This window comes from Diabrotica virgifera, chromosome 5 (genome assembly GCF_917563875.1).
Source record: "Diabrotica virgifera virgifera chromosome 5, PGI_DIABVI_V3a".
In the NCBI taxonomy this organism is placed as follows: domain Eukaryota; kingdom Metazoa; phylum Arthropoda; class Insecta; order Coleoptera; family Chrysomelidae; genus Diabrotica; species Diabrotica virgifera.
Window position 1 is genome coordinate 165,538,565 of NC_065447.1, and position 27,978 is coordinate 165,566,542.

General features: G+C 31.0%; 1 protein-coding gene across 2 annotated transcripts in view; it reads left to right on the forward strand.

Moving 5' to 3' along the window:
• Window positions 1-15,214, forward strand: part of LOC114341295 (probable cytochrome P450 12a5, mitochondrial) — a 62,375-nt gene extending 47,161 nt beyond the window's left edge. For both annotated transcript variants that reach the window (XM_028292093.2, XM_028292100.2), the window contains exons 6-7: window positions 9,595-9,795; window positions 15,038-15,214. In XM_028292093.2, coding sequence (XP_028147894.2) covers window positions 9,595-9,795; window positions 15,038-15,154 — 318 coding nt within the window. In that variant the 3' untranslated portion in view covers window positions 15,155-15,214. The remainder of the gene's footprint in view (window positions 1-9,594; window positions 9,796-15,037) is intronic.
• Window positions 15,215-27,978: the final 12,764 nt, after the last annotated feature.

Sequence of the window (27,978 nt, forward strand, 5' to 3'; positions counted from 1 at the left end):
GCCCAAAACAAATGTCACATCCAAAAATTTTTCGGTTAAAAAATTAAAATTTAAAATATAAAAAATTGTTACAAAAATTTCAACTACAAAAGTATTACCAGTTTTTGTGACACCAGTAAATACTATTTATATTAATAAATAATTTGGATGATACATTTAACATTCATTTGTTTCAAAGCATACTTTATAATAATTTTTATATTCTCAAGATGTATGTAAGTAAATTTAAAAGGTAAATTAAAAGTTTAACTAAATACAATTTAACTAACAATTAATTTGGTACAGGAAAGTTGCTGTAGTAGAAAAATTACTACGGTTGATTTAAAATTTGGTTGTTTATTTAATTTAGTAACTAATTTATGCATTCATTAATATGGTAAAATATTTTTTGTAAAATAATTTAAAGTTATTAAATTCAATTGAGTTGTACTAGCATACGATTTATTTTAATCTTTAATTACGTTTTTATTTTCATATTTTATATTTTAGTGTATGTTTCTAAAACCAGATTATAATTATTTTTTTTGCAAAAAAAATTTTAAATAAAAAATCCGCAAACACGTAAAATCTATAGTTTTTTTAAAATATCTACAAAACGAAACATGCTAGGTACATACAACCTTATACCAAAAGAAAGGTTGTAATATTTACTACAAAACGCAAAACTAATATACAGGGTGTCCCATTTAAAAAAAATGAGAAAATTTTGTATTTGCAAATAGTGATCACACTGTATATTTTATGGCTAAAAGTAAAAAATATTAAATTATTTAAAAATAACACTATATTTTAAAAGCTTTGACCTATCACCTAAATTTTTATTTCCTTGGAAACATAATCCACAACCCTATAAATATTACCTTTTTTCTCAATAAAAATGTAAATATTTTGAAAATTATTAACTTTAGGCCTATAAGACATTATACAAATTTTTCATATTTTTAAATAATATATTTAAAAATGATTTAATATACAGGGTGTTCCATTTAAAAAAATACAACTTTGGTTCATACCGCCGTTCTGACTCACCCTGTATAATTGAAAATAATTTTAAATTATAGACCTCTTTGATACACATTAGTTTTGTTATAAACATTTTTTTGTATATCTCATAGTTTAGCCGTAATCAAAGAAGACCAGAGGTTTGGCGCACCCTGTATATTGCTCCACAATATTGATATGATATGCAATTATTATATAAAGGTAAATTTAATTAATTTTCTTTTGCTTGCAGTACTGCATTTTAATAACTAATTTTATTTACTACATACAAAATTGTTTACGTTTTAATAACATAACGTAAATCTTATTTTTTCTTCTTAATATTTTTTTGGACTATGGCCTTGACAATTATCCAGTAACCAGGACCATATGATTGGCCAATATAATTAAAAGTGCGAATAAAAGTGCAGAGCGTAGAAACCAGGTGTCGCTTTTCCGAACTTGCACGGTCCCAATACGATCCACATAATTACATAACCAATCTTCTCGTTGCTTTGTAAATTGTAGCATTGATTAATAACTACTACACACTATGGGTAGTTTTTAATAAATGATTGTAGAAAATTGGTTCCACAGTAGAAGCGTTGGTAGAAGTCTTAGATTTTCGGATCTGGGACTTCTCATTGCATTTATTTTTTCTTGAATCACTTTACAGCTTAACATTATTCTTTTAAGGGCGTAGGCGCAAATATTTTACGGCTATCCCCACTTTTTCTTTCTTTACACGGCAAACTACGTGTAGTAAAATTCTCACTAGTATGGAGATGTAAACATTATTTGACAACACATGGTCACAGCATAGAAAACGCAACAGCAGTGACACACTAGTAGGCGGGAAAAGTTCGCGCACTATTACGGCGCAGATCGTCGGCCATTTTGTGCGTAGTACCAGACAATGTAGAAAATCGACAGTGTTGCCGATTTGTACATAATTATCAGATTTACTTAACTTTTATGACATTCTGATAATATTAAATATTTTTTAACATAATTTTATACGTATGCCTGTAAGAATTATGTCAATAATTGGGACATAACACAAAATATTGACGATGAATGGCGATTGTATTGTTAATCTTTTGCATAAATTCCAGAAATTATTCAAAAAGAATCTCTCACGAGTAATAAAGTTGGTGACATCGGCAACACTGATGAACTAGCACATCACATCACCACTGAGATGTACTACGCGAAAAACGGCGACCCTGTACTTTTCAACTTCAAAGGCGGCATCAGGGAGTGTCCTTGCTGGTTTCGTTTATTATGCTGTGACATGGTCATCATTAACTTAGAGATGGCTTTTGAATGTTTTTGGATAACCGTTACTTGAATAATCGCTTACATTATTAATTCAGTAGGCCATTCCAACATGCTGTCAATTTTAAATCAATCTGACAGCGGGGAGACAAACATACATTTTATTCTACATATCAGTTCTTAATGTGTTTTAGATTATTTTGTTTGCATTTATTTGTAATTTTGTTTTGTACAAGGATTAATTTAACATTTTTACTGGAAGAATCGATAATTATCGATATTAATATGCTTCATTTCTGTTGTGTTTTAAAGTGTGGAATGCGAAGTAATCGTGATAAAGTTTAGTTTTATCGGTTACCATCAGTGCTACAGTTTAAGCATAAAACCAACTGAACTAAATAAGTTATGATCTGAGAGCCATAAACAATGGTTAAATATAATAATAAAGCTATAAAATGTCCTATAACAATGCTAAATATCTAAGTGCTGTACCTACTAGCAACATCTGTATTGTCTACCAACAACTTTCGAAAATATTCACTCATCTTTGTTTATTCACCGCTTAAAACTAAATAAAGTCGTTCAAGTACTTCTACAACTAAAAACTACACAAAATCAACAACAAAATGTTCGCAAAATTCAACTAAAAAACTACTAAAGTGGTAAAAAAAATTTGAGAAACACAATGTCAAAAATATAAACAAATAAACTATGTTCGTTCGCGGACCCTGTCGCGGACTTTTAGTCATGGAATGCCCCACTTGTCGTCGACTAGTCCCTGACTGTCTCCGCGAATACACTTATTAATTGCCTCCCAGCGGTGACATAAAGGTCAAAGTCTTGAAATGTTCTCTTAACCAATATGATTATTTTTTCACTAGCTATGTATTCAGTGATTACAATAATTTATACACTATACAATAAAAACTAATACTTAATCGAGAAAAGAGTTAAAGTGATCTTTTAATAATATATTGTTACTATGGAACGCTTAGATACATTTTGAACATCTTTAACAACAAAATACTGACTTGGATCACAGAAAATATCGTGGTGTATTCTCTGCTTGGATCTTCCATAAACAATAAATAACTTTTTTCTACAAACGTGTTAAAATGCAATTCTTAGCACTCCATAGGAGCCTTAAAAATGCCACTTTAAAGCACTGGATGCTTTACAAATTTTATGGCACTGCAGTTAAAAGTGAAATGACAAATTTTGAAAGCAAACGTCAAAATATTTATATTTCATTTATTAACATTAATATTAATAGTACAATTTGCGCAATTGGAAAAATTAATTTCTTGCACTGCAGTTTTACCATTTTCCATGGTTAAGGGGGAATGAGTAGAAATAACTGAATTGAGGCCACAATATCTTCGGATATTGTTGGTGATGTTCGCTGCACCGGCAGCAGTTTTCGGGCAATCAAATTCTATGTATGTTTGTAGAAAAAATAATGTATGATATACGTGTTAAAAGTACATTTTTAATGCACTCATGTGAATTGTAGAATTCGCTTCGCTCATTCTGCAAACCTTCACATGGGTGCCTTAAAATTGTACTTTTAACACTTCTATCATAAATACCTATTTATTAATTTGACGTCTTATATCAATTATTTATCAAATACACTATCAATATTATTTAAGGCCATCGATACATAATTCGCAAATATTTTACGGGTATCTCTACTTTTTCTGTCTTTACACGGCAAATTACGTGTAGTAAAATTCACACTGGTACGGATATGTAAACATTACTAGAACGTCATTCTACTTTAAAATGTCATCATTAATTTAAAGAGATGGCTTTTGAATGTTCGTGGAAAACTGTTATTTTTATAATAGCAAATTATTAATTTAGTTAATAAATGTGATAATTTTTTCACTAACTATGTATTCAGTGATTGTAATAATTTATATGTACAACAAAAACTAATACTCAATCGAGAAAAGAGGAAAAGTGTTTAAGTGATTTTTTAATAATATATTGTTACTATGGAACGCTTACAATTTTGAACATCTTTAACAAGAAAATACTTGGATCACAGAATATATTATCCTGATGTATTCTCTGCTTGGATCTTCTACAAATAATACACAATAAATAACTTTTTACTAAGTTCATGTCTTAAATCAATTATTTATCAAATACACTATATATCAATATTATTTAATCAACAACTCAAAATATTCCCGATTAGGGGAGTGCAATTAGAACGAAAAGATACAATGTTTCGGAAAAAATCAAACAAGGTTATAATTTTCTAAAACTTTTTTTGTTAGTTTATAAATATGTTAAAGTAAAAAGTTCTACTCACAAATTTCGCCGCTAATTGTTTATTAATTGTTTAAACAATAACAATTGTTTTGTATAAATAATGTTAAGAATATGGGTGAATTCAACATTTTATTTTGATAAAAAATGTTTTATTTTAGTTTTGATTATGGTGAACCCGAATCTGACATAACAATTTGCAAATTCAAAATGGCGGATGTTGCTGAACCTGAATCAAATTTTGATAATTTAAATTATAAAATGGCAGATCCAAAATGGCGGATAACTTAAAAAATAGTTGTAAAATCATAATTTCTTTACAAAATGTATTTATTTCTACATATATTTATTTTTGAGAGCTCTGATAAACCTAACTTAAATGTTAACATTATAGACTATAAAATGGCGGATCCAAAATGCGGATTTTCTAAAACGAACATAAAAAAGAACATTTTTCTAAAACATTTATTGTCTTTATTTTTAACAGGTTGTTGAATCTGAATTAAAGATTAAAAATTTAAATTTCAAAATGGCGGATACAAAATGGCGGATATTTAAATGAAAAACAAATAGAATCCAATCAAATAAATATATAATTTCAGTCTTAAAAAAAAGATAAACAAACAATTTTCACAATAATATTAAAAATTAAAATGTATTAGAAAGAAAGAACAAATTATTCAAAATCTATCTCTTCAATATTCAAAAAATTGTTGCAACGGGATCATAAATAAAAAAGATATTCTTAGTCAAAAGCTCTGCATATTCTAAAACTTTAAATGCAATCATAAAATATCAATTTTTATCAATTTTGTACAAGATATGTCAATAAATAAAAATTTCAATTAGGAGTAAAATACCTATATTTTTTATAATACTGAAAATTGTTATTATGGAAACTTGTTCAGAATTAAAAACGATGTGTCAATATGCAATTACACTCTTCTAATCGAAATATTGTGAACTATAAAGGTACATATTTATTGCGCGAAATATAATTTTTTTACATACCTCGTATAATATTGATAAAATATAATATTTTATATTTGCATATTAAGTGTTAGACCATGCACAGCTATTTATGACGAATAACTTTCTTCATAAAATTAATAATAAAACAGTTATAATAAATAATACGTTATATAATATTTAATTTATTAATATTATTATAATATTAAAAAAAAACAAATTTTCGATTAGAAGGATATAATTACATATTGGAACATAGTTTTTAATTCCAAACAACTTTTCTTTATAAACATTTTCGATATTGTGAAATATAAAGGTACTTTACTCTTAAGTGAAATTCATATTTTTTGACAAACCTCGTACAAAATTAACAAAATTTGATATTTGATGGTTGCATCTTATGTTATATACGATGCAAAGTATTTTATAAAGAATAACTTTTTTTCGTAAAACTGATATTAAAAAAGTTATCAATAGGTTCCAAGTTACGCAGACATACTGTATAAGAGCAAAAAAAATTTTTTTGTTGAACATTTATTATTGTTGAAGCTTATTATTAAATGTATTTTAGGTAAGTTTTACAGAAAAAAGTTTGGATCACTCTGTATATACATTTTTTCAGCTGGTAATTTTCGGTTTTTGTATTACATTTTTGTTATCTTTCTTAGTTTTCTCAAAAAGAAATTGTTTATTTCATTTTTAAACTAAAATAATTCCATGTTTTTTAAAGATTACATCCTAAGCTTTAAAAAAGTATCAAAAAAATTGTATTAAATTTATTCAAACTTGAGTAATACCGTCTTAAAGTGGTAAGAATTCTGTAAAACTACGAAGTTTTTAAAAATTACATTTTTTGAGACATCGTATTATTTGAATTAAATTTTTGAGATTTTTTTTGAATGAAACATCGTTTAGTAAGATGATTGAGAGGTAAGTTGTGCAAATTTGAGAGTTTTATAAGTAAAATTCTATTAGTTACACATTTTTAAATCATTTTTAAACAAAATTCATGTAAGGCTCAATTTCCGCCCACACCGTACTTATGTCCATACATTTTATTTCTTTCTATTAAAACCATAAGATAGCTTATTTCATCTTCTTTCATGTCCAATTTGTAAAATTTCTTTTGATCCATTAGTTAAAGAATTACATTAAAAAAACTCAACCGTGCACTTCTTCCAACGCTAGTTTACAGTGCGCCAATGTGTGTGAGAAGGGTGACTTTAGCGTTATAAATAAAAAATTACAGAAGCTAGAGATTTAATTTTAGAAAAATCTTTATATGAGGTTTTTTTGTAAAATTTTCTGAGTTTTTCAATGGTCAAGTCAGTTTTTTTCTAAAAATTATATTTTCGGAGTTATTTAAAAAAACGTCTAACTTCGCTGTTCATTTGTTTAATAAAAAATGAAGCACCCACTTCTCGAGTAGAACTTTTTGATATGTTGTTTATTAAACATTTCTTAATGAAATTACAAAAAGTTTTATCTTGTTTGATTTTTTCCGAAGTGAAAATCTAAATGCACTCCCCTAGATGCCATGTCAAATATTTAAAATTGTCACTGATTGTCACTGTTTGACTGACAGCATGCTGACAATATTCTATTCGACTGAGTGCGTTGTATGACAAAGATAGATTTGGAAATATTGAACACACTCATCGCGAGTCAAATTCCTTGTAGCGCATTCCATTTCCACCAAATAACAAAAAAAACTACGGACTTAATTAAAACTTTAAATAATAAATCTACTAATTTTCACAACAAACCAGACACTCTTTGGCTGTTAACCATGTGTTGGGTATCCGACGTCGGATTAAAAAATAGGATTAAAAAAGTTCGGAACACCCTGTGGAATATTCTAGCATATAAAAAATATTTAAATTAAAACTCAATTGTAGCCTTATGCTTTATTAACATTTTCTTTTTTGATTAATTTGCTTATGTTGGATAATAAAAAAGTTAGGTACGTTAGCAACTAGTGATGTTTTTCATCAATAAATCCTCATTTTCTGCTTAATTTAATAAACAAACCTAAAGTAGGCTATGAGAAATTAACAATTTAATGGATGTCAAATGGTTAACAGCCAAAGAGTGTCTGGTTTGTTGTGAAAATTAGTAGATTTATTATTTAAAATTTCAATTAAGTCCGTAGTTTTTTTTGTAATTTGGTGGAAATGGAATGCGCTACAAGGAATTTGACTCGCGATGAGTGTGTTCAAGCAGTGATCTTACATAGCGAAGGACTTAGCTACCTTGCTATCGGCTCCTTATATTGGTAACAATTTTTTGCTAATGCACGATAATGTAAGACCTCACGTTCACGAACTGTAACCGAATATTTACAACAGGTAAATTTTCGGGCTTCGCATTGGCCATCGCATAGTCCAGATCTTAACCGGATTGAACATTTGTGGGACATAATTGGCAGAAGACTATGACAGCGTTTGCCACCTCCTAGAACCTTACCAAGAGGTAGAAACAGTAGCTCTCGAGATTTGGAATGATATTGATCAAGACAAATAGCATACCTACCTCATTTGTAACATGAAAGTACATATTTCTTTTATTATCGAACATAAGCGAATGATTCAAAAAACAAGATGTTAAGAAATCCTAAGGCTACAATTGAGTTTTAATTCAAATATTTCTGTATGCTAAAATATTACACAGGGTGTTCCGAACTTTAAGAAAAAAACACCCTATGATTGTTACACTCGGTATAAAATAACCTTTACCTGTCTATCAACAATAATATTACATCGATTTTCTTAAACAATAAGGCTATAACATACTAAAAAAATCACTCAAATCGGACAACAGGTTTAGGAAATTCGAGACTTTTAACGTGTCCAATTCTGCAAGTGAGTCGATTATTTTGCTCTCAAGTGTTCAAGAACAATTTACGTTTATACATTTTGTTCATATTGTAGGTACATTCTTGAAGTTTCTATTCGGAAAAGTCAGGTCTTCCTCTACTTCTCTTATTTGTGCTTGTTACATATTCAACAATTCGCACCGTTTAACGGTTTTCTTCCATTTTTCGTATGTGTACTGCCCAGTTTCATTTTAACATGGCAATCAAAGTAACATCTGTTACTTTGATCGTCTTCTTATTTCTTCATTGGAGTTGCGATCGCTAAGCTTAATGTTGAGCATTCTCCATTCCATAGCTCTGTTACAAAACTGACTTTTCTATGATCTTTTAGGCACTAATGTTTAGTTTTAGTTTTAGTTGACTTTATTTATTTTTAATAACTTACTTCTACACAAATGAAAAACACTGAGTTTATATCCTTAATTTTACAAACTACGATATTTAATTTATTTATTACACCAAATCTACTAATTTATCTAATTACAAATTCAAAAATACCGCGCCCGTTACATATCAAAGTACACCGACGGTTTCAAATTCACAATTCCCCTCTAATTCCAAAAATGTCTATTTATATAGTTATGTATGTACAATTAGTCTACTGATTTCCAGAAACATCGAAAGGTAAATATTATTTACAGAGTAATAAAAAAAAGTTTTTCGATGGCTTTCTAGATAAGCCGATTGTAAACAAGTTTCTCTCGCCCACAGAAAGGGTATCAGACAGTTCGCCGCCAGAAGCTTTCGGAATTGACAGGGACTTCCTGGGACAGTGACAGCTCTCTGATTCACTTGAACTTTGTGCACTATGTTGTTGTTAAAAGTCCATGTTTCAGTTCCATATGTAAGAACTGGCAATACGTACTGATCCAAAGTGTTTGCCTTTAATATATGGGGAGACAGCGTAAAAAGAGCAGTACGATCCCTGGAAGAACTTCAACATTCATAATCATTACTCACTACGCTCTGTTATTATCTACAGGATAGAAAGAGCAAATAACAAAAAAGTTATTTTTTTTTTCATTAATTTTAGTCTTCAGATATATATAGTCACGAGATTTACTGCACTGTAAAGTTTAATATATTGTCACTTATGACCTTTTAAGCTTCAAGCGACGATATGTTCGTGTATTAATAATAAAAACTGTATGATTGAGTTAGAGTAACGGATTGGTTGACTCGTTAATATTATTTTCAACAAATGTTTTTAGACGCTGGTAACTGCATTTAGTTCGGTGATGTCAAACAGCTCAGAATATTTTGAATATCACGATCAGTACATTCCAGATAGGTGGTTAAGAAATTCGAATAAAAAATTCCACAAGTTCGTATCGTTGCCTTTTGGTTATGGTCCAAGGATGTGCCCAGGAAAACGAGTAGCTGAAATGGAGATGGTAACTTTGTTGAAAGAGGTATATACTAGAGTTGGGTAACTATATTTACAATTATCACTTTATGGCTGGTGTCTGATGTGCTTTTTTTAAATATCATCATCATCATCAACCCGTACTCGTCCACTGCTGGACATAGGTCTCCCTCAGCTCTTTCCATCTTTCTCTGTTTTGTGCGGCTTGCATCCAGTTTCCGACAATACGCTTCAGATCGTCAGCCCATCTGGTTAGTGGTCGTCCTCTGCTCCGTAGTGCTTCTTCTCCTGGCCTCTACTCGACAATACGTTTTGTCCATCGGTTGTCTGACAATCTGGCGACGTGTCCTTCCCAATTCCACTTGAGCGACACGATTCTTTCGACGGCGTCCGTTGTTTTTGTTCTACGACGTATTTCTTCGTTTGGGATTCGGTCCCTCAGGGAGACACCCAACATCTGGTGCTCCATAGCACTCTGAGTTATGCAAATCTTGTTCATAACCTTTTTTGTGAGTGTTAATGTTTCCGCTCCATAAGTGAGTACAGGAAATACACACTGGTCAAAGATTTCCCTTTTCAGGCATACGGGTAAGTCCGATTTAAATACATAGCTCAGTTTACCAAACGCTGTCCAGGCTAATCCTATGCGACATGGGACGTGGGAGCTCGCACGTCTGGTTATCTCTTCCCAACCGAATTTCATGTCTCAAGTACTTATAAGATGCAGTCTGTTCAATATCCATTCCATCAACAACAATATTACGATTTAGCACCAGATTAGTCATTATTTGCGTCTTGTTGATATTAATCTTTAGTCCGACCTCTAAGGAAGCGTGATATAACTTGTTCAACATTATTATTGCATCATCTATACGATCGGCTATAGGGACGATGTCATCTGCGAATCTCAAATGACTGAGCTTCTCTCCATTTATATTGATACCATATTCGTTCAGATCTGCCTTCTTAAAAGTTTGTTCTAAAAGGGTTGTGAACAGCTTTGGTGAGATGGTGTCTCCTTGCTATACTCCTCGCTGCACACAGAATTTATTAGTCTGTTGATCAGAGATTTTTACGCTAGCCGTTGCATTGTGGTAGATATATTTTATCATGTTAGTGTAACGATGGTCTATTCGGCATTCTGTCAATGCTTTTAGTCTGTTGATCAGAGAGTTTTACGCTAGCCATTGCATTGTGGTAGATATATTTTATCATGTTAGTGTAACGATGGTCTATTCGGCATTCTGTCAATGCTTTTAACATTTTCTTCTGGTTTATGGTATCGAACGCTTTCTCGTAGTCCCCGAATATCAGTGCCAATGGTTTGTTGTATTCCGCCGACTTCTCTATCTAGTTTTTTATTACCAGTAAATGGTTGTTAGTGCTATATCCGGATCTAAACCCAGCTTGTTCTCTAGGCTGATAGAAGTCTAACTTAGCCTCCAGTCTTTTTTTGATAATTTTTGTGAAAAGTTTATATATGTGTGATAGCAGACTGATAGGACGGTAGTTTTTTAGATCTGTTATGTCACCTTTCTTGTGCAATAAAACAATGACTGCATTGTTCCATTGAGAAGGGGTTTTTCCTTGGTAAATGCATTCGGTGAAAAGTTTGGCCAAAACCTTGATAATTTTATTTCCACCTTGTTTGATTGCCTCGATCACTACTCCGTCATCGCCAGGGGATTTATTATTTTTCATTTCTGAAAGTGTCTTTTTAACTTCGTATGGTGTTACTTCTGGCATTAATTCTGATCCCTGGTTTGAGATTTTGGGCAGGGGCTGATCTTGCCTTGCGTTGGTGCTCTGATACATTTCGCGATAAAACGATTCGACAACCGGATTTCGGCTCTATCCGTAGCAATGTTGTTGTCTTTGTTTCTTATTCTGTACATATTTTTGTTGCCATTGTTATTCGTATTTCGCCTCAAAACTTTTGTTTTCTTGAATTAATCGAGTTATTTCTCTTGTATTGTTTTCTCCTACGTCTTTTCGGATTAATCGGTGGATATCTTTATTTAATTTCTTCAGTGTTGTGTAGTTGGAGTCGTATTTTCCGTCAGTTGTCTTCTTTTACTTATTAATTCTTTGGTATTTTGGCTTAATTTTCTTAATGGGTCACGACCGTCGGGCAGCACTCCCTTTCGGGTTCTTTTAGTGCCTTCGTTATGAGATTATTTGCTAGTTCGATGTCTTCTATTTCGTTTTCTCAGTCTTGTATACGTCTGGTTAGCATATCTTCATAGAGGTAGTTATTATCTGGGTTTTTTTGAAATATGGAACAGCTATAAATTACTTCCCATTTCATCATGATCGTCATCTTTGGTTCGACAATATTGTGGATCCTGGCCTGCCCTTAAGATTTGTCACCATTCTGTTCAGTTTCTGGTGATCTGCTGCTATCTTCTTCATCATCATTCTCTTTGCCTTATCCCTATGCGGGGTCGGCTTCCCTAATTGCATTTCTCCACACAATTCTATCTTGGGTCATATCAATGTTAATCCCCTTTACCAACATGTCCTGCCTTATCGTCTTCCCCTAGGTCTTCTTTGGTCTTCCTCTCTTACTCCTTCCAGGAATCTGCACTTCAGCTATTCTTCGTATTGGGTGATTAACGCATTCAGGCGCATCTGTTTTGAGATGGACGTTGAGAGGTGACTCAATAATATTTGAGTTATCCTCCCACTCAAAATGGTCCGGAACATTGTTTAAATAATCAAAATGTCAAAATATGAAGGAAAAATTCGATTTGTTTATTGGTTTTTTGATTATAACTTTAAAACTGTTCATTTCTGAGAAAAGTTGTACTGACATAAAAGTTGCGTGATTAAATTTCCTACAATATAGAATTGGTTAAAAATTTAAAAAATAGTCACCCTTGTTGCAAAATAGGAATAATTGCGAAAGAAACCATACAAAAACAAGTATTCGCATTTTACGTTGCTACACTTAGGACCTTCATATTTTACCCAGAAAAACTTTATGATACAGTAAAACAACAATGTAAATTTCATTAAGATCGGTTTAATAGATTTTGCAATCTGAAAGGTTGCAGAACTGAAAATAAAGCAGATAGCAAGTTGATTTTTTTGCTTATAGAAGTGTACTGTACCTTACATTTGCAATTTGCAAAATTAAAATCGATTAATTACCACGGCGTCAGGAAATTTTTTAAATAAACATTAATTTTTGGTGCTACGCGCAGGACAGCGGTGTTCGATTCACACAAGTTGATTTCTACCAAAATTTCTTCCAATCTTTATCTAATATATTATTTTCTTACTCTATATTTTGTTGTATTTTAATATTTTAATTCCACAAAAATCAAACAAATTTTATTATTGTTTGTGAAATATTGCTTAAACAATTGCATATGTTTAAAAATAATAAACTTTTATTCTCTAAGTTAAAATATATGAACAAATAAAGTTTTTGCTAAAAAAGTGTTATTTCAAAGGATAGAGTATGTGTTTTTATTTTGCAATAAACAAATTTATTTATTTATATCGAAATGTAATAAAAATTAAAATGTACAATCATTATCAATGGTCATTGGAATGCCCAATCGGAGCAAACTATCCGCTGTCCTGCGCGTAGCACCAATAATTAATGTTTATTTAAAAAAATTTCTGATGCCGTGGTAGTTAACCGATTTTAGTTGTGCAAATTGCAAATGAAAGGTACAGTACACTTCTATACGCAAAAAAAATTTCAACTTGCTATCTGCTTTATTTTTAGTCCTGTAACATTTTGAAAAAATGAATTTTTTTTGCGAAATCTGGATTGCAAAATTTATTTTGCAAAATCTATTGAACCGATCTTAATGAAATTTACAGTATTGTTTTACTGTATCATAAAGCTTTTCTGGGTAAAATATGAAGGTCCTAAGTGTAGCATAAATGGCTGAAAAACGTAAAATGCGAATACTTGTGTTTGTATGGTTTTTCCGCAATTATTGCTATTTTGCAACAAGGGTGACTATTTTTTAAATTTTTAACCAATTCTATATTGTAGGAAATTTAATTACGCAACTTTTATGTCAGTACAACTTTTCTCGGAAATGAATACTAACGAAGAAAAAAATCGAATTTTTCCTTCATTTTTTGACATTTTGATTATTTAAACAATGTTCCGGACCTTTTTGACGGGGAGGATAACTCAAATATTATTATTTGAGTTATTTTCAAGCAATATCTGCAAAAAAAATTGAGTCAACTTTCAACGTCCAAATGTACTATTTTTATAGATTTATTTATTTTATAGGTTTATTAAGGCAATTCTAATTTCAATATTACAATTAACTTTGTTCTGAAGCTATTTTCTTGTTACATCTTAATAGATTTTAATATTTCTATCGGGAATAACCTATAATTTTACTTTAAAATAAGTTTGACGAAGTAGTTTTCAATCCTAATAGTAAATTATTAATATTGAAAATATTAAAAATATTACTAAAAGATTTTTAAATTGAAAACTTATTGGTACACTTTCCTGGTGATAAAATGGTATACATTTTTATTTTAAAATAAGTTTATTTTGACATTTCGGAAATCACAAATTAAACAAATTTTGATGTTATTACTGGTAATAAAATTAATGTAATTTAATTTTATACGAGTCATTCATATATTCTAAATTTCAAAGTCAATGATTTTAAAATGATATTGATTTTTTGAGTTGCATTCCTGGGACTACTTTATTGCAAGATAGTCTAAGACGGTCTAAATTGAAATAAGCCCCGATTACTCATCAGAATTTTGAAATTGAATGTTAAACTTCAATTTAGGCACTTGGCAACCTCAAAAATAATAATTTTCATATGAGTTTTCAAGCCTCGAAAATGCGTATTTTCGATTTTATATCGCTTATAACTCAAAAACTATCAACACTTTTACGAAAAATGTCGAGAAAAATGTGTTACGAGATATTTTTTGTTTAAAACGACTCAAAAAACTATTTTTAGGAGCAAAAATGGTGATCTTTTGAATTTGTTTAAAAAAATTGTTTAAGTAAACAATTTCTGCCCAAAAATGTCGCCCGCATTTTTGAACAGGAATTCGCAAAGAAACTAAATCAGAAATTTTTTCATATAGGAGCGGTCTCACAAGATAGACTATACTTCTCCGGGAAGTGAAAATCTAAAGGTCAAAAGTAAACTTTATTTATTTTAAAGTAAAATTGTGGCATACTCCAAGTAAAAATAGTAAAGTGTATTACTTCAGTAAGTAACGTATCTTGCTGTATTGTAAATATTATCAATAAATGCTTATTGAATTACATTTTTTAGATTTTAAAAAACTTCCGTTTAGAAGTGAACGACAAGAGGAAAATGGGTATGGTGTACAGGATGAACAGGATCCCGGATAGGTCTATCAATATTAAATTTTTAGATACAAATCACTAAATATTTATTAGGTCATTGTACAACAATACATAATGTCTTAATATACATTTTTATATACAATTTATTTAATAATTTCCTACCTTATGTCTTAGATTTTGTACAATAAAATTTGATTTTTAAAGCTTAAATGACGAATTTTCATATGTCTGATGATGTATAATGATAAATTTTTTCCTATTGTCTTTGACGTACAAAATGAAACCTAAATATAGATAGTAACAGAGCTGGAGATCAATTTGGATATACATAACTTTGAAGAAAAAATGGTAACTGTTTTTCTGTATATCTAGAATCAGCTTATTGACAAGTTGCTGAAGAAGAAATTTGGAATACACCACTACGATGTACCGGTGTTCTTTAGATAAAACAAGTCAAGAACAAGCGGTTGCTTACTGTAAATAAGCAATTCCTAGGAAAGACTCAAGAATTAGTAAGCCAGAGCGGATCCTCAGATAAACCCTCGACTGGAGCAAACCAGGCAAAGAGTATCGACAATGGACTACGTAAAAATAATAGCCGATCCAAATTTTCTATTGATGAAAAATCTATGACAAAAAATCAAAATAAAACATCTGTTCAGGTGTGTTGATGAACACGATTTAACTGATAACCACTAAGACCGATTAAGAGTAAAAATAATGAAACAGGTCAAAACTTCTTCTTATTGTACAGTCTTCTAACGAAGGCTGGCAATTACTTCTTTAAACGCTTCCCTATCTTTTGCAACATGAAATATCTGTTCAACACTGAGGTTAGTCCATTCTCTGATATTCCTCAACCAAGATTTCTTCTTTTTTCCCAAACCTTTTCTTCGCTCTACTCTTCCTTGCATGATGACGTATAGCAGAGAGTATTTATCGTTTCGAAGTATGTGGCCCAGGGCCTAGATTCCGTGCACTGTAGATATCTACATGTCGCTTTCTATCGATATCTGAATATCAAAATATTTGAATTTTTAGCTTTAATTGAATTATTTTCTAGTTTTGCTAGGTTATACTCTAATTGATAAACTAGAGCAAAACTAGAAAATAATTCAAGTAAAGCTAAAAATTCATTATTTTGATATTCAAATATCGATAGAAAGCGACATGTAGATATCTACAGTGCACAGAATCTAGGCCCAGATACGATGTTTTTCTTATTTTAATTGTGTTCATAAGCTTTCTGCCATGTCCAATCCGTGTTAACACTGCTTCGTTTGAGACTTGTAGTCAAAACTACGAATCAAGACATAAAAACTTATAAAGAAAACATCGTAGAATTTCAGAAAATGAGGTATACAATTAGCCCAGTCGGGATACCATTTGACCTTACATTAGGAGCTGCCCCAAACTTTATTTTTCTAATCTTTAGGGGGGGGTCAATAGTAGTATAAATTTAAAATCTCGACTGAATTTGACCGTTGCGTTAGCCGCCATCTTGATTTTAAACGAGAACCGATTTTGCTCAATATCTGTGCCATTTTCAACTTTTCGACAAAAAATATACAAACTGAAATTGTTGAAAATGCGATTTTCTATAATTTCGTTTATTATAATTTTTTTCGTGCGGTCCATATTTTCCGAGTTATGGGGAAAACAGTGACAGTTAAAGCATAATTATTTATTTATTGAATTATCTCGTTTATTATTACTTTTACAACAAATTTTAACCTATACAAAAATGAAGAGAATTAAATTTTGTACAATTTTGATCTATTTCATTATTTTGATAAAATCAATTACGTATGCGGTAAAGGCGCGAGCGTAACACCCGATTGATTTTAAAGCAATTGGTTTTGTTCAATATCTTCCCCATTTTCAACTTTTTGACAAAAAGTGTAAGGACTGAAATTGTTGCAATTACGATTTACTACAATTTTTCGAGAGAACCAGTGGCGGATCTAAGGGGGGATGGGAAAATTCCCCCCAACGGGGTCCAAAATTAAAAAAAAATTGTTGAAATATTAAAATATGTTAGCTGACATGAAACTTAATTATCGACAGACAAATTCAACCAATAAAACCCGCTAGTTAATAAAATTAAGTGAACTTAATGCATATAAGTTATTATTTATGTCTTTTATGTACTTAGTTTGGTTGGTGTTTCATTGGAAGTTTCAAAAATTGTATAAAATATAATTCTCTTTATTTTTGTTTATGTGCAATTATGTCGTAAAGTTAATAATAAATGAGACAATTCAATAATTATGCTTCCCCTCCGCTTCCACTATTTTCCTCCTTAACTCGAAAAATATTGATCGCATAAAAAAATTGTGGAAAAGAAATTGTAGGAAATTGCGTTTCCAACAATTTTAGTTTCTACCGTTTTTGTCGAAAAGTTGAAAATGGCGGAGATATTAAGCAACAACGGTTCTCCTTTAAAATCAATATGGCGGCTAATGGAACCGCGGAATTCAGTTGAGATTTTAAATTTATACTACTATTGATCTCCCCTAAAGGATAGAATTATAAAATTTGGGGCAGCTCGGAAAAAAAGATTCAATTCAGTAATTATGCTCCCCCTACCACTTTTTACTATTTTCCCACTTAACTCGGAAAATATCAACAGCATGAAAAAAATTGTCAAAAAGAAATTGTAGGAAACCATATTTGGAACAATTTGAGGGGTTATCCTAGTGTAAAAGTATGAAATTCAAATACTTTTTTTTAGGAATTTCTAAAATAAAAATTACTCTACCGATTGTTTTGGAAATTTGCATGGTCATTTACTATAAAAAGAAGTACACGTAAAACAATTTTCATAAAAAAATATTGAAAATTAAACTATTTATGAGCCATCTACTGACACCGTGAAAATAAAAACATAGCTCCACTGCTGCAGTAACTGGGACCAATGGAGATCCTGAAACATAAAATTTCAAAGTTATTATTGAAATATAAGTTATTTTCTATACCGTCAACTAGGGGTTTTTTGATCGGATAAAAAAATGTTAATTCAACACTTCGTCATTTTTCCAAATTTTAATATTTTTTTAAAAATCCTAGTTGATGGTATAGGAAATAACTTATATATTTCAACAATCACTTTGAAATTTTATGTTTCATGTGGGGCCATGTTTTTATTTTCACTGTGCCAGTAGATGGCGCATAAATCGTTTAATTTTCAATATTTTTTATGAAAATTGTGTTACATGTGCTTCTTTTTATAATAAATGCTCATGCAAATTTTCAAAAGAATTGTTACAGTACTTTTTATTTTAGAAATTCCCAAGAAAGTATATGAATTTCGTACTGTTACACTACGATAGCTCCTTAAGTTGAAAATGGCGTAGATATTGAACAAAAACAATTGCTACAAAATCAATCAGGTCTTACGCTCGCGCCATTATCGCATACATACTACCTTAAATATTAACTTTAACAAAAAAATGAAAATAACTAAAATTGTGTAGAATTCAATTCTCTCTATTTTGGTATAGGAACATTTTTGTCCTAAAAATAACAATAAACGAGATCATTCAATAATTATGCTCAATTTATATACATGTGTCACTATTTTCCGCTATAACTCGGAAAATATCGATGGCACGAAAAAATTGTAAAAATAGAAATGATAGAAAATTACATTTTCAACAATTTTGGTTGTTATACTTTTTGTCGAAAACCTGAAAATGGCGGAGATATTGAGCAAAAACGGTTCTCGTTTAAAATCAAGATGGCGGCTAACGCAATGGTGGAATTCAGTCGAGATTTTAAATTTACACTACTATTGACCCCACCTAAAGATTAAAAAAATAAAATTTGGGCAGCTCCTAATGCAAGGTTAGGCCTGTTATTCGTCTAACCCGACTGGACTAAATGTCCTAGGTAATTGGTTACCCATGTGGAGTTCTAGAACATGAAATTTGATAGATTTGCTGATGGAGGAACAGAATACGACTTTCTTTAAATTACAAATGTTACTAAATACATGATAGACGAAACGATAGTTTCCAATTGACTATTAATAATTGACCGGTAAAACTGTAGCGGCCGTATTGGAAAAATGGCGTTGCTTGCGACGCCCTAGAAATTGCAATGATGCAGGGCATATTAATTATTTCAATAAATAGAAAGAAAAATAAATAGATGAAGATTTGAAGAAGTAGATACTTCCACATATTTGGGGGAAATAGCAGAAAAGAAACCTTGATTATGTTATTAAACAAATTAATGATTTACTTAAATGGCCCATGTAATAAAAATAAATAGTTGCATACAATAATAGAATGCCTAATTGCCCACCAGCTGCTGTACAAAAACTATTTAAAGTAGCTCTAATAATACAAACAAAAAATGTCTTTTTACAAAAGGGTGTTACACATACATCTAAGTGCTAAAACGTAACATTGCCGGAATGTGTCTAGAATAAAACCTAAATTAACATTATTTAATAAACTCGACGGAACAAACTCAAATAATAAAGAAACTATTCAAATAAAAACAATTACCTACATCGATTTTTTGTCAGTTTCATCAATTACTATTTAAATCTTAAACATAATCTTGCCCATAAATAAATATCTCTTTTTGCTATGTAAAAATATTCAACTTTAAAAACAACAAATAAATTATACAGTACTAAAAGGTAAAAATATTCAAAATTTATACTAGAAAGAGTCTAGTTTTGGGAACCAAAGAGCTGTCAGATCGGTACTTAAGGAATGTCTACTGTCCCAATTACGGTGGGCAATACAATCGTTTTGATAATCATATAATATGATCATGTAAAAGAGCAAACGATAAAAAAGCAGACATTAAAAAAAACTTCCTCCTTTTAAAATACATGTTCCAGCAGAAGAGATGTGAGTAGCAACTGGTAAATACTGAAAGATCTACTTATATAAATTTTTGAAACAACATTAATATAAAAAAAGATGAAAAACCATATAGAAAAAGAAGATAAGATAAGCAAAGCAGAAATTGTATGTAGAAAGATATCAAGAGATTGAGGGATATTTAACAGACGATCGGAAGAATCCGGTAATTAGCACGGAGGAAATAAAATATTGAAAAATGTGTGACAACATTTGAAGAGAACAAAAGTATCATCATCATACAGAACACAAGATGACAACTAACGCATAATAAACATCTATTACCAATAAGAAAGAATTATGACTTCAGATTAACACCGGAAGAACAAAAATAATGACCGTAGACAGGGCAAATAATAATCTACCGCACATATAGTCCAGGAACCGAAGCTTTTCACTTCGCAATTTTTACAGAATGGATCGATTTGCTTGAAAATTTGAGAATAAGTAGTGGATAGTCGCAAGGATCAAAATCTATATTATGATGCCGAAAGGCGCTTTTACCATGGGGGTGGTTGCCACCCCATCTCGGGGGTGGAAATTTTTTCTTATATTTTGACCGCAAAAGTTGATAAAAACATTCATTCTAAGCAAAAAATGTTCTATACATTTTTTTGATAAAATTAATAGTTTTCGATTTATTCGCTATCGAAAGTGTTTTTCTCTCCATTTTTTTAAAAACTAATTCTAAGCCGGTCAAACTTCTAGAATTTATTATTAACAATATACAAATAAAGAAGACCAAATAAGGTCAATTATTAATTTTAATTACGTTGGTGATTAGGAGGTTGTTTCCGATCACTTTTTTTTGTATTTCTGGAGATAGATATTTTTAAATACTTTAAATTAGTTTCAACAAGTTACTCTCGAAAAATCCATAGTTTTATCCGTCTTTTGACTTTGAAACTACAATATTTAGCATTTGACGAAGAAGAGCTAACTATAATAAAGTATAACTCGATTACTATTGGTCGTAAAGAAAATTAAAAAAAAAAAAAACGTTTTATTTATTTTTTCAAAAGGTACATTTTTGTTAAGTTGTTTTGATAAAACGAAAACTTTTTGAGTAATTAGCAGAAAACTGATTAAAACATTGATTTTTTTGATATAAAACTAACACTTTCAATAGCGAATAAATCTAAAACTATTAATTTTATCAAAAAAAATGTATACACATTTTTTGCTTACAATGAATGTTTTTACCAACTTTTGTGGTCAAAATATAATAAAACATTTCCATCACCGAGATGGGGTGGCAACCACCCCCATGATAAAAGCGCCTTTCGGCATCATATAGATTTTGATCCTTGGACTATCCACTACTTATTCTCACATTTTCAAGCAAATCGATCCATTCTGAAAAAATTGCGAGGTTTTGTCCTATTTTAAGCTTCATTACTTGGACCAATACACCAAGTGGCGAATTTCGAAGTAGTAGACAGATTTATTTACTCTCTGATAAATAACAATGGCAGCTCAGAAATCAAGAGTAGACTAGTAATGGTCCGAAATGCAACAGCTAAATTAATTAAAATAAGGAAAGACAGAACAATACAAAAATGGAGCTATATGGGAAAACATGGACTACGCAGCTGAAACATTCACTCTCAAAAAAATTTATGGGAATTAATATCAAAGCCTTCGAAATGTGGGTCTACAGAAGAATTACTACTAGAAGACCTTTACTTACCAGACAGGGTTATTATATAAGTTAACCGAGCTACCTAAATTACTTGGGTCACGTAGTTAGAAGAGCAGGGACTATGGAACTATTGGTAGTAGAAGGCCAAAGACCAAAATGGGAAAATCCCCACATGAAGCCGTCAAAGATGTGCAAATAAAAACAGGCATGCAACAAGGTAGTATATTGTCCCCATTACTATTCATTACATATTCAGAGAAAATAATGAAAATAGCCTTGAGAGATGTCAAAGTAATATTTTCAATCGACGAAATTATTAATAACGTATATGAAGATGGCATCGCCAATGATTGCCTTTAAGGTCTGTAGGCGGTTATCACGAACGTTGTAGATTCCGCCTCGACTTTAATATCCAACACAAAAAATACACGATTATAAGTAAAATTAAGATATGTTGAAAACAACCGATAGCATAGACGACGAACTATTGTCGCTCGAGTAGCAATGACCAATGGTAATCAATCGATGAAAAACTCGAGGCTTTTGAGATGCGTTATAAATATACAGGGCGTCCAGAAACTCTACCGTCAAACGAATGAGATTCCTCAGTTAATTTTAAGACAATTTAACCCAATTCACTTAGTCCAAAAACGCTTCCTAAGGAAGCTAGAGCTATTTGAAGATGGCGTCTGGTAATTAGTTTTTCTTAAATACCCCAGGAACGCTTCTATTTAGAAAAACAAAAATTGGTATGCGTATTTATCTTCCAGAGATAAATCAATTCCATCCATTGCAAATTTCTAGTACCCGCCATAGGCGTCCGTTTTGGGTACGGCAACGGTTACTTTATCGCATAACTTTTTTGTCTTTAACTTTTAAGCATTTTTTACTCTGGATTATTAAATTGTGAGGTATTCTTGTACTAAAACGTACTCTTGTTTTAAGTCGATAGACAGTTTTCTAGAAAAATCGATTTGAAAATTTTTCGTTTTTTAAATTTCAACAAAAAAAAACTATTTAGAAAAACGAAAACTTGTACGTTTAATTATATTCCGGAGATGAATCGATTTCATTAATTGCGAATTTCTAGTATCGGTCATATGCGTCGATTTTGGATAGGTCAACGTGATTTTGTAGCATAACTTTTTTGTCTTTAATTTTTAAGCATTTTGGACACTAGATTATTAAATTATGCGGTATTCTAGTAGTAAAAGTTACTCTTGTTTTAAGTTGGTAAAATACACCGTTTTTTTGAAAACATTTTTCAATTTTTTTTCAAATTCAAGAGACGAAAAATTTTCAAATCAATTTTTCTAGAAAACGGTGCGTCTTACCGACTTAAATCAAGAGTACATTTTAGTACTAGCATACCTCACAATTTAATAATCCAAAGTGAAAAATGCTTAAAATTTAAAGACAAAAAAGTTTTGCGATAAAATAACCGTTACCCTACCCAAAACGGACGCCTATGGCCGGTACTATAAATTCGCAGTGGATGGAATCAATTTATCTCTGGAAGATAAATATGCGTACCAATTTTTGTTTTTCTAACTAGAAGCGTTCTGGAGGTATGTATTTAAGAAAAACTAATTACAATACGCTATTTTCAAAGAGCTCTAGCTCCATTAGGAAGCATTTTCGGACTAGGTGAATTTGGTTAAATTGTCTTAAAATTACCTGAGGAATCTCCTGTCTTCGTTTGTCGGTAGAGTTTCTTGACACCCTGTATATTAAATGTTTCTTGTTTAGACAGAGTTATTAATGGAGATGTTCTGCAAATAATGAGGAAAACTAATACAATTAGCAAAATCATAAAATGACGACTTCTAGATTATCTAAGCCAGATAATACGCACTGTACAAGTATATAACGTGTTTCACACTATATCATACAGAATGCCTGAGAAAGAGATCAGGAAGAATATGGACATGGAGCAGTCAATAAAGTGACAATAGTCAAGTTACTATTTAGTGCCGGACAGGCACTACAAGAAGTCAAATGGTAATTTTAATTTTCACGAACAATGAAGAAACAACAGATGTAAACCCAGAAAAGAGCCTTTCCATACAGTTTGAAAGAAATGGAAAAATAGTTCCAGACATCGGGAATAGCTAAAACGATGGTAGGAATGAACGAATTCAGGAATCATGGAAGAATTAACTAAGGACATATTATGGTAGTTTCATAGTACACGATCCTAGTAACGAAATGCCTGGATGAACCGTAACAAAAAAGCTGACAAGTTATATATTTCGTTTACGAAGAACTTCTCCATGAACATAAAACAGTCTATGATGACCATACAAGCCAAAACAAAACAATAGATAGACAAACAAATGAAACAATTTTAAGGTGTAAATTAAAGTATGTAATTGATTCAACACCCATCAAAGCGAACGGAAGATAGGATTTTGGAGCAGGCACGATACACTACCTCCCTTCGACCAGAAGAGGAACTATCTGCCAGATCAAACTTCCTTTCTCCATGTGGAAACTTTTAAACCGCATTGCGGAATGGAGTGACTTGCTGCATGTGCAAAAAACTGGAAATACACTGAAGATGATCTGTGACAGTGGTGCTGTACAAACCAATGACCCTCTGATGGTGTGCGAACAGCTATAACAAACCCAAGAAGACCTAAAGCAAGCAAACGAAAGAGGACCCTGCAGGAAAGAGGACAAGGAAAGTAAGTAACATTAAAACTTAAAAAATGTACTAATTAGAGGGACATAAAAATATGTTTCAATAGTATACTATATTACTGTTATAACACTATTATAACACTGTTAAGACCACAAATTGATATGAGATTGAATGAAATAAAAATATGATATAAAAGCAATATACACAGGGATATTATTGGAGAATATGCTAACAAATAAGGCGTTTATATACAATGATTCTGCTGCGTAGTGTACGAGAAGTTTCTCGTATATAAACCTTATCACAATCTGTATACTTTTGAAAAATTGTATAAATATTTGTTTTCATATGGCACCTTAGGTGCATTAGACACTCCTACTATCAATATTCCTTTAAGATCAACAATATGAAATTCAAATAGGCGGACATGGTTATTCTAATAGGAATTTTAAACAGAAGATGTATAATTTGTGGTCGAAGTAAAAATCAAGTTGCTCTATGCACTTTAAAATATTTGATAAAACTTGATACATACGAGGGGCGATACATAAGTGGGGTAGAGTGACAAATCTGGCATCAGCATTAGTGATGTTGAAAAAGTAACTATTCGTTACAAAGTACTCGTTACTTACGAATACCAAAAGTAACGATTACTATACAGAGAGGCAAATCGTTACTTTGATTACTCTGATTACTTGGTTACTTCGTACCAATCGTATCAGAGCGAGTACCTATTTGAGTATTGCATCTACAATCGGTTGATATCGGAATCGGACCGGTATTCCACGAGTGTTCGGTATCAGTACAGTTAACTAAAATTTTATCTATGAAGGGCGAAGGCTATGAAGAGTTTTACAGGATTACAGGGCGCTGAGAAGTAGCTGAAACAGAGGAAGGTAAATCATTTAACAAAGCATGCACCCAGAAACAGATGTCTATATGATAAAATACGATTTGTCGAGGTAGATAATTCACTGATGTTTGTTCCTTTGAAAATAAAAATGCAACATATTTTAATAATAAATACACACTATTCTTATCAGGCCTAGAAAAAAAATACCTAGCTTAGATTGACGGGAAAAATGTAGAAATGATAATATTTCTAGACTGTGATCATCAACTTTAATTTTACATGTAGGTAGGGCATTGTTGTTATTAGACCAGGGCATGTAACACTAAAAACACAGGAATAAATATATTTTTAAATATAGTAGGTACCTAGAGACTTGCAACTTTTTGCATTGTATTTAGGATTAGGATGACGTCTGAAAAAAAGTCTACAATAGAAAAATGAGTGGAAATGCATTATTACATTTTAAAGTGTACAAAACGCATCGAAAAATGCATAAACATGTTAAAATCAGTATATTAAGGGCCAGATTTTCTTATTTCGTGGTATTTGGGGTCACTGAACACGAATATGCAATCAGAACCGACCTCCGAAGCACCTGGGTGCCCAGGGTTACTGCTAAGGTACGTCATCTAGAGTTTCGAGGGTTTGTTTTTGGCACTTAATTGATGCAAACAGATTACTCGAGATTACTGATATTGTGGAGCAGCAATCACAGAACAATTAACAACATTAATTAACAAAATCATAAAACACAGTAAAATACCGGAAGAATGGAGTACCGGAATGGATTACCGGTACTCAAATACAAAAGTAATCATAGTAATCAAAATATCCTACTAATACAAAATATGTACTGAGAAATACGATTCTCCATATGATTAACGGTACTCAAATACAAAAGTAACGATTACTCGAAAGTAACTATAATCAACATCGCTAATCAGCATAGTAGTTTGATGTTTTAGTAGTATGTATCCCAAAAAGTAAAAGTAAATCATAAAGTTTATGTTTTATGATTTTTGAGGTGTTTAAAACAGCAACAATCAACGCGGTTTGACTTTTTTTTAATGTTTGACAGCGAACAAACATACATTTGAGAAACGTACCGATAGAAAGGGTTGATAAATGAAAATACCTGGGAACTTGGATTTCGGAAAATAATGATCAAACAACAGAAATAAGTGCCAGGACAGAAATAGCAAGAGATGCGTTTGTAAATTTGAAAACAATTATCTGCAATAAAGACCTTAGAATTGAACTGAAAGAGCTCTGAGATGCTATGTGTTTTCTATTCTACAATATGGACTTGAAAGCTGGACATTGCAGCAAGAACACATACACAAGCCACGGTCATTTGAAATGTGTTACAGAAGAATGCTTAGTAGTACGTTCTTTAAAGCTAAAATATTGCAAAACCTCTAAATTTTAAAGAACCGCTTGGATTGACATGAAATTTGACAAACACATAGCTAACAAGTCAAAGAAAAAAAGTAATATTGTGCAGATGTGTGCTTTTGCCGTAGTGGTGAGTTTCACCCCCTTTTGGGGGTGAAAAATATATGTTCGAAAGAAGTCCGGAAATGGATAAAATAACTAATTCTAAGCAACTTTTGTTCTATAAAATTTTTTCACCAAGTTAATACTTTTCGAGTTATTTGCGAATGAATATGTTAATTTTTCTACAAAATAACCACGTTTTCAGACGGTTTTTCGCAAATAACTCAAAAAGTAAGTATTTGGTCGAAAAAAAAATTCTTATCAAAAATATAGCACGTAAAAAAGTAAAAAACATGGTGTATATATTAGGTCACTATACCTAGCAGAAACAGAGTTATCGCTAATGAAAAATAGGTTCATATTCGTCAAATTACAAATCGAATATTTTAACGTGCCATAACCAAAAAACGAAGCACTTTTTTGGGAAAAACTCATCTCAACTTTTTTAAAGTGTTTAATAAAAAATGCTTATTTTTGTTTTTTAGCATCAAAAGTAAACAAGTTACGCTCAAAATAAAGTTGGTCTCTTTTTATTGGTAAGAAATCGGGAAAATCACCCCCTAATTAGCATTTCAAATGAACTTAATTGTTACCACTTCACAAGTTTGTTACTCGCGTATGTATTGATCATATGATCTGTAAGTTTCATCGGTTTAAAGTCCTTATTTTTGAAAGAGCTGTAGTTAAAAGGGCTTGAACGAGTCACTTATCACGAGTGTATGCAAATTTAGATATACCGAATCTTAACCAACTTTTGTCTTACAGAAAAACAAGAAAATACAAAATATTCAGAAAAGTAAAGCCGGCTTTTTTTATTGTATAAGATTTTTGGTATCTCCAACAATTTTTAAGTTATTTTGAAAAAAAAAGCATTTTTTCAAAATTAAAATTTTTAAAAATTTTACTTTAAAACCAATTTTTTTTTAAATAAGCACTTTGAATCGATGAAACTTACAGATCATATAAACACAACATAACCAGAGTAACTTGGGAAGCGGTAACGATTAATTTCATTTAAGTTGCTAATTTGGGGGTGATCTTCTTGTTTTTATTTTTGCCAAAACAAAAGGGACCAACTTTATTTTGAGCGTAACTTGCTTACATTTAATGCTAGAATTTTTTTTATAAAAACAGAAATAAAGCTGTTTTTTAAACACTTTGAAAAAGTTGTAATGTGTTTTTCCCAAGAATGCTTCATTATTTGGATATTTCACATTGAATTATTCTATTTGGAATTTTTCGAATATGAACCTATTTTTCATTAGCTATAACTCTGCTTTTGCTAGGTACAGAGACCTAATACACCGTTTTTTCACTTTTTTATATGCTATAGTTTTGCTAAGAACATTTTTTTCGACAAAATGCTTACGGTTTGAGTTATTTGCGAAAA